This window comes from Adiantum capillus-veneris, chromosome 7 (genome assembly GCF_014529385.1).
Source record: "Adiantum capillus-veneris isolate H3 chromosome 7, ASM1452938v2, whole genome shotgun sequence".
Lineage (NCBI taxonomy): Eukaryota > Viridiplantae > Streptophyta > Polypodiopsida > Polypodiales > Pteridaceae > Adiantum > Adiantum capillus-veneris.
In genome coordinates this window covers 55,346,760-55,355,581 of record NC_140937.1, presented here as the reverse complement: position 1 = coordinate 55,355,581, position 8,822 = coordinate 55,346,760, and the positions used below count along the sequence as shown (strand labels likewise).

The window sequence follows — 8,822 nt, the reverse complement described above, 5'->3', positions numbered from 1 at the left end:
CACCACTTCTTTTAGATCCAAAGACTGTAACTAAACAATAAATGGAAGTTATAGCCCCTTGTATGAGCAATTAGTTTGGCTTGGCTTAGGCCAAAAATGAACTTTTATAACAATAGTTGACTTTGTAGGTGAAACTTGCTCAATTCACAACATTTGGTGATGTTGAGCATAATTATATGTTCTTGTAATCTAGTTTCTAAGTTTTTCGAATTGTAGCTTCCTCCTCCTAGTGGTTTGCACCTTGCCAAGTGAATTTACAGATAAAGTTGAGGGTTTTCACAAAAAGTCAAAAAGGTTATGACGAGACGATTTTATGTAAAAGCAACCTACCTTTTCTACCTTTAAGTCCAAATGTATATTATAAGCTTCTATTGTAAAAACACTTGTGTGGCTATTGTCCAGAATCAATTGACACGATCTAAACGTAAATGGACTTTTGGTTATGAAAAGCACGATATCAAGAAATACAGGTTGAAAATAGAAAATGAGGCTCTATAATTGAGCTCAATTTTTTCTTTAAATCATTATTGAAATTTTTGTCATATCAAGGCTTTTACAAAACATGCATACAATATTATTCCAACATTTGATTTCAATGGACAATACGGCTTCACAATAGTGTGAAGTTGTGTCCTCCTCACTAGATCAAACTTTGCCTTATCTTTTTTATATTCTATGACTTGAGATCTCAAAAGATCTAATAGAAATTCAAAGTCAAACTATGGACCCAAGTCATGTTCTAGACCACCTCTTGGGTGTTTAGCCTCAAAGTCGCCACCAAAGAGAAAAATTTGCATACAGAGATACTAGATCTTTTGAGATCTCAAAAGATCTAATGTCTCTTCATGCAAAATTTTCCTCTTTGGTGGCGACTTTGAGCCCGAACGCCCAAGAGGTGGTCTAGGACATGGCTTGGGTCCATAACTTGAGATCTCAAAAGATCTAGTATTTCTATATGCAAATTTTTCTCTTTGGTGGCGACTTTGAGGCTAAACACCCAAGAGGTGGTCTAGAACATGACTTGGGTCCATAGTTTGGCTTTGAATTTCTATGATCATATGCCCTCATGAATCATGCACCCACTTTTGGCAATCCTTCTTTTATGAACAAGTGCATTGTCCTTGAAAGTGTGACTTTGTTCTATTATGAGAGCATTACATGGATCTTATTCTATGATGAAGTCATAATTGCATCCCAATATTTATGAGAGAGTTGTATCACATGTAAATTTTTTTGGGTCACCAAGTGCCCTAGTTCAACATCTTGTAATGAGTCTTCACTTTTGATTGAAAGAATCCAAGAGCAGCTTTCTTGTTTTTATACATACAATCACAAATCATTAGCAAAAGAGTTTATTATCCTCAATGACAATTGATCTCCAAGCATCTACTCTAGCAATTGTGGTTTTCTTTTGGTCACCATAGTCGATGGTAGAATTGTGTTATCATCTTGTCCACCCTCTGTGATTTTAAGGGATGCCTAGAGAATCATCAAATAGGAAGTGGTTTAGTATTGGTATGTGTTTTTAGAGGATAGACAAACTTTTAATATTTTACTTGCTTGCTATCATAATAATGAGTGGTTTAACTACTATGTGAGTTTGATGATTGTATAGGCCAAGGCTCATGAAGTCATGGAGGAGGCAACCATCGTAAGTTTTCTTTAGTAACTAAGTTGTATAGAGGATAGACTAGGAAATAAGTTACGTATTGGGAGCCCATCCCTTACCTCATCCCTTGGGAAATAAGTTATATATTGGGAGCCCATTCCTTAGCTCTTGTGGAAGAGCTTGCACATGCAATCTACATGTAAAAGAGGGGAATTTATTTTTTGCACAAGCACTTTTAAAAGAGAACTAAATTCTCAACTGCGCTACATACAAGGCTAAGATTTGAGGCCAGCAATGTGCAAAATACTCTCAACCTTTCTTATGCTTTTTCTATGTAGTATATCTATATGGAGATTAACTCTTATGTCTAGAGAGAGAGAGAGAGAGAGAGAGATTTTGTGTACGATTGAATTATGGAAAGGCCATATCAAGTTTGAGAGGGATGATGGAGATGGTTGTGTGTGCAAGGGGGGGGGGGGGGGGGATATAGAGGGGTTAAAAGAGGTTTCTTTCTTCCCCTGCATCAATAGAGGTGTCTGATGGGTTGGAGTTGAAAGAATTTGGCAATATATTCATGTGACAAAGTTGACGCATGTACATAGAAAGAGATCAATTGCATGTGGTGTTTTTATACAATGGAAAGCTTCAAGCACTAGCAAATCTATGAGAGATGATGTTACTCATAAAACAACAAATTCTTTCCTGATTCCATGTAGTGTGTGCCTTCACACAGCAAGCTTGTTGCATACTAGGGGATTCAAGAATAAGTGCCATGGTGTAGATAAAAAAATATAACTAAGAGAAATAATGTGAAAAGAGTTTTATCTTATGTGGATTGAGCATTGTCCAAGACTGAAGTTGCATCAAAGAATGCATATTAGTTTAAGAGACCAAGCTTCAAGTTTCAAATATGTGTGTGCTCATCAAATTGGTAGTTAATGGTTTCCTTCCTGCCCTTAATTGATGTGAAGAATCATTATCCAACAATTAGCAATTTAAGATGAAAGGAAGTTGAGCTTCAAAGATTTAGTGGAGAAAAACATAATATTGGAAATCGTCCCACAAATGGTTTTTCAGTTACTAATCAACACATACTAAAGCATCCATGCATCTCAGGGGGTCACTATATGTCAACTTAAATTTCACGTGCATTCCAAGGATTCTGATCTTAAGTATTTCTCTAGAATATAGATTATCAATGTCAACCCTACACCACCTAGATGGCACAATATCAGCACAAATGGAGATGCATCCCATTCCAGAAAGCTTGCATGGCTTTAAATACTACATACCTTAAAAATACAAATGAGCTTAAGCATAGTTGCAATTTTGCACAAAAAAAAAAAGCGCTGTAATTGCAGCTTTGTTGCTCTCTTGCCTTGTACATGCTTCCACTAGAGCTTTAAAGCACTCCTCATTGCAATCACTCGTCCTTCGCATGGCCTTTAAAGGGATTTGAGTGCATTTAAACTACTCTCTCTGAAGACAATTGCCGACACTATGGTGTGCTTCACATCCTCATTTGTGGAGCTTTTGAATGACACAAAGCTAGAAGTTTGAGACTGTCTTGAAGTGTTCTTTAGGCAATACTACTTGCAGCTCATACTTGTGATATAGCGACTCTTTCAAATTGGGCCTTTGCCAATGTGCCAAGTGAAGCTGTTCCTATTGTGGCAAACCATCAAAGCTCAACAATTATATTGGCAAGAGCTCCATTTTGCAAAATGTCAAAAGAGTTTTAGAGCACTCAAAGTTGGCATTCATTCCACCTTGTAATTAGTACCTCAATACTATATACTTTCTATTTTGGTACTCACATGCTACAGTAGCTCTTTGAGCCATCCACAACAAGGATATGATACAAATGGATATCCCAAGTGCCATCTCAATTGCCAAAAGTGCTGAAAGGAGTTGGCTGCTTGCATCTAGAGGATGACCACATGATCACAAGTGACAAACACACAGCACTCTCTGACATAGAATGTTCAACTATCATGGTTGATCTTTTCGACTTGTAGCTCACAACAAAACCTCTGATTACTTTCTTTACCGTATTTAATATCATTTGGACAACTGCACAGTGAGAAACGCACAGAGCATTATGGAGTGGGCCGTGGGCGAATGGATGGACACAAACCCAAGGGTGGCTGGCACTTGTGGTGGCAGGAGCTGATAGTGTCGTCATTTTGAAACGCAGACAGGCTCAATGGGCAGTGGCAGAGGATAGCAGAGACACAGCTAGGTAATCAGAGGGAAGTGACAGGTGTCAACGGCCAGAGTTCAACGTTTGCGGGCTCAACGCAGAGCACTGGTTGGCAAAGTAAACGGTTGAGTTGGATGCGAAGGCAGGTAGAGGCAGGGTATTGAGAAAAGCCAGGGAAATGTCAAAATAGGTCATGGGAGAGTGTGGTCACACTGGCAATCTGTAGCAGACGGGCAGTGGAACCCACAGAGGGTCAGTCAGAGAAGTGGAAGCTTAGAGAGGCCGAGCATACATTGAGTCGAGGGATATATAGGGACCCATGGGTAGCAAGTGGATTGAGCACAGACAGAAGCAGACAAGGCAGAGCGCAAGAATGCCCGCCATTGAGGAGAGGACGGACGACGGAGAGCAGCAGAGGTGCTGCAAGAGACAGCGACAACTTAGTCGTACTATTCTTCCAAGTCGTGGGAATAATGTAGAGGAAAATTAACTGTGATTGGAACCCACACAAATCTACACAACAAAATGAGAAAAAATACAATGCCAATGTCCAGTAATCTCGAAGGCTACAAAGATCCACCTACTGCCTACGACTTGATTTTGCGGCTTGTATAAGTAATCCACATCCACCTCCATCAAAAGTTATGCAGACAAGTCTACAGGAATGCTCGACTCTTCTCATGAAAAATTGCAGAAAAATAGTAGATGACCCAGCAACCTATACAGAGTATAATATATATGGATAACCCGACAATATATACAAAGCGATACTTCATTTGTAATCCTGGAAAAAGGAGCTAACTCAATATGGAAAAGCCAAACCTTAATGCCAAGCACAGAGTAGACAAACGAGTAGGAAAATATTGCATATATTCAGTGACATATCAAATGTACACTTCGCAAGAGTAAGAATGTACCATTCAAAGTAATCGATCAAATTTAAAAATCCTTCTATTATAGCAAGGAAAACATAAGAGGCTTCAAAAGGGAGTCCATATATGCTTTATGAACAGTAATAAAATGAACATACCTCTGCAACAGCTTCTGGCTGGTGTACACCATGTATTAATAATCCAATCTTTAAGCAAAACAAGATAAAAACATTTGTGAGCTCACATATGCACCAGCAGCTTGGGATCCCCCACCACTCCAAAAAAAAGAGCTCATTGCACATTACTGAAAAAAAGAACCAAGGATTGATTACCGACAATAGACCTCATCCAACTTTTAAATTGTGCTGTGCTACAAGTACATGCAAGAACACAACTCATGCATGCATAGAAACACGATAGCATCAGCAAAACCTCGTTTGATCTCAACAGACTTACCTGAGGTTCAGAGATCAAGTGTAAAACATCATTTACCATGTGTTAGGTATCTATGCCACAAAGAACAAAGTCCACCCAGCATTATTGGTACATGCAAAGCATCAAGAATAACCAACATGAACCTTTCAAATTATTATATCTACTCCTTCAAAAGGCTAAGGAGGTCTACAACTTGTGCAACGATCATGAAAAACTCATAAGCTAATATTAGTGTCAATACCCCTCCAATGATAGTCCTCAAAGTTGACATTGATTCCACCTTGACAATTAGTACCTTGGTCACCACACTACTTTAGCCTTCTAGGCTTCTGTTCCCATCAAATGCATGTTTGGAAGATAGGGGCAAGCCAGAAAGCTTTGAGCCATATACAGTACAAGGGCATCTCCCAAAATGCCATTTCAATCACCAAACGTATACTGATCACACGTGAAAAACATACAGCACTACCCCTGACATCAAATGTTCGACTTGCATGGTTGATCTTTTCACAAGCATAACACTTCATAGCTTACAAAAAACCTATAGATAACTGCACCCAGTGAGAAACGCACAGGGCGCTGTGGAGTGGGCCCTGGGCAATGAGGACGAGTGGATAGACCCAACCCCAAGGGCAGCTGATGCTCATGGTGGCAGGCAGGTTGATACTGTGGTCATTGGCACACGATCAATGGGCACAATGGCAAAGGGTAGCAGAAGCACTGATAGGTAATCAGAGGGATGTGACAGGTGTCAACGGGCAGCGTCAAACACAGCAAGGGACATCGGGCTCAATGCAACAGCACTGGTTGGCAAAGAAAACTGCAGGGACACCAATAGTTGAGTTGGATCCAAAAGGCAGGTGGAAGCAGGGCAATGTGGAGCAAAGCCAGGCCAATGTCAAAAGTAGGTTGTGGGAGTGTGGGCACACGGCAATCTGTAGCATACGGGCAGGTCAACCCACAGAGGATCGGCCGGAGAAGTGGAAGATTACAGAGGCCAAGCATACATTGTGTCAAGAGGTTATAGAGGAACCCATGGGCAGCGAGTGGATCAGGCACGGGAAGCAGAGGAGGCTAAGTGCGGGCACGCCCGGCGTTGAGGAAATGAAATGAAATGAAATGTTATATTAACGTCTTCAAAAGGCCAAAATGACCTATGAGACCAAAAAGTTACAATTGGTGGATCTGATACCATGTCTGAGTACAGAAATTACAAAGTTACAAAGAACTAACACTAAAACACTAAGGAAAAAGGAAATGGGGGCGGGGGTTTGTGGGTTCAGATGAAATCTCTCATCGGTCGCTGTCGGATCTCATCGACCTCCTCCATGGCAGTACTCTGGTTGGGCGTCTTGCATGTCGAGCTAGAGTGATCTGTATCTTCTGTTGCAGCCTTCGTCGGTAGTGGGAGACCCCCCGAGGTCGTGGGCGTCTGGATCTGCCAAGCTCAGTGGCCCGGTCAAGCAGCGTACCTCTAGTATGAGTAGGCTCTGAGATCTGCTGTAATGACTGCTCCGTTGGCTCTCCTCTGGCTGGTGTAAAGAAATCTGTGATTCGTCTCTGAGAGTGTCTTTCCCCTGATGTCCTCGGCAAGCTCTCCCTAAGTCTGCGCAGCTCTAGCAGGAACAATCCGAGACACCTCTGATCCTTGTATCTCATGACTCTAGAAAAAGGTTCGAAACCTTCTCTGAACAGGCAATGGAAGCGGCCGCGTATCTCATAGTACGCCGAGCAGTAACCTGTGTAGTGCAGCTCTATCTCTGGCTCTAAGTTACATAGGTGACATATCCTGGCCCCTGCCGGCACCCCTCGAAATCGGCCAGTCTCGATCTGGAGCTGATGCGAGGATGTGCGTATCTGTCCAATAGCGCATCTTATCCCATGAGATAAGTGTGTATCCATGTATGCACGCCTAGTCACAAAGCCGTCCTCCGTGACTTGGAGAAGATGCTCTCTGCAGAAGGCCATCTTCGTGCCCAACTCCTGTGTCAGCTGTATCCATGTGCTCCTGGTATCTAGCTGAATCAGATCCTGACATATGAGTCTGGTGATCTCTGTCCGTGTGAGAGACACGGAGGGTGCATCCAGAGAGTATTGAAGCGGAGGTAATCTAACCATGTTGAGACCATGCGACTGAAACCATGCTGTCATTTGTCCATACCAACATGCTGTATCGCCTTGTAGGGCCAGTTGTCGAGATGACTCCAGGACAAGCCGAGCGTATCTGTCCCTGGGGAGATCCCATAGACCGTACATAAAGGATACTGATCTAGTCAATGCCTCCACCACGAGAGGGGGGGGGAGGGGGGGGGGGGCGGCGGCTAGCTCGGCTTGGATAATCTCATGTGGTACTGAGGCCTTAGCCCGAATCATCCGAGCGATCATAGAGACCAGGGGCCTCTCCATACATCTCCATCCATCTGTGTTGCCAGATCTCCCATGGTGGTCTACTGAGGATCCCCACACCTGAACTCCATAGAGCATAGTTGGAGTCACTAGAGTGTCAAAAAGCCAAAGATTTGTTCGCCGTTCCTGAAACTGAACCTGCGAGCACATCCTCTCCAGTCCTCCCAAAGCTGCATATGCTCTCGTCGGTCTAGTCTCTGTTGCTCTCCTTAGTGAAAACACCAGTCCACCGAAGACTACCCCACGATAAGTATATGCATCTGTGTACTCCACAGTCTCTTGGCCATACGTAAATTTGGGTGCCGACCTCTTGACCCACTGTGGTGTGGTGTTGAACACCATAACCTTGGTTTTCCTCAGATTGACAGACAATCCACTGTCACGAGCAAATGTATCCAGAGCATCCAAATGACGTTGCATCCCCTCTGGAGAGTCAAAAATCAGCACAATATCATCAGCATATAGTAACACCGAAATCCATGTCCCTGCTAGCTGAGCCCCCTTGTCCCCTTGACGCTCTAGATAGTCCGAAAACTCATCCACATACATCCCAAAAAGAGTCGGGGATAGGGGGCACCCCTGCTTTACTCCAATAGTGGAGTGGACCATGTCAGACATTCCCTCAGTGGTGTGTACCCACCCCATCACTGTCCTGTATAGAGCCAGAATACCCCATATCAACTCTATAGGCACACCCATGTCTTGTAGTCTGCATATAAGTCTGGCTCTCGGCACTATGTCAAAAGCTTTGCGGAAATCCACAAAGCTACAATAGATCCTCTTGCCATGGTGTCTACCCTCCCCAATAATAGCTCTGAGTGTCAGAATTTGGTCAAGAGTGGAGAAACCTCTCCTGAAACCTGCTTCCCTGGTGCTCTTATGCCCTCTCGCTCTGCCCATCTACTCAGCTCCTGTTCAAGAACGGATGCATATAACCTAGCTAATGTGTGACCAACCATGATGGTGCGATATTTCGCGGAAATCATGGGATCTCCTGACTTGAAAATAGGCACAATCGTAGACATACTCCAAGTCTCCGAGAAGCCTTCATACATGGCTCGATTAAACATCATAAACAGGAGCTCTGCAAGCATATCTCTGGCATGGATGAAGTGCTCTGCTACCAGACCATCATGATCATGTGCTCTCCTTGTCTTCATCTTGTCAATGGCTTTCCTTACCCTCTCGACAGTAAAGAAAGAACATGTCTCCGGACATGTCTCTAGTGGGTCCGGCATAGGTGGTTGCCTTGATGCTGTGTAGAGAGATGTGGCATATGCCCCCCATGTCTCAGTGA

At 43.1% G+C, this 8,822-nt stretch overlaps 1 protein-coding gene and 1 non-coding gene across 5 annotated transcripts in view; both read right to left on the bottom strand.

Annotated features, from left to right (window-relative positions):
- Positions 1–1,115: 1,115 nt before the first annotated feature.
- The window catches only part of LOC147453881 (C2H2 and C2HC zinc fingers superfamily protein), a 34,285-nt gene continuing 26,578 nt past the window's right edge, over positions 1,116–8,822 (bottom strand). The window contains exons 6-7 of one of the 4 annotated variants that reach the window (XM_086515949.1): positions 4,843–4,988; positions 1,116–1,479 (exon numbers count right to left, since the gene is read on the bottom strand). In XM_086515949.1, coding sequence (XP_086372075.1) covers positions 1,387–1,479; positions 4,843–4,988 — 239 coding nt within the window. In that variant the 3' untranslated portion in view covers positions 1,116–1,386. Of the gene's footprint in view, positions 1,480–2,842; positions 3,275–3,330; positions 4,233–4,842; positions 4,989–8,822 lie in introns of those variants that run through there. The other 3 variants (XM_086515947.1, XM_086515948.1, XM_086515946.1) reach the window with 3 other exon arrangements.
- Positions 5,103–5,167, bottom strand: LOC147453883 (small nucleolar RNA snoR101). The gene has a single exon (XR_015188785.1). It is a non-coding gene; the product is annotated as a small nucleolar RNA snoR101 (small nucleolar RNA).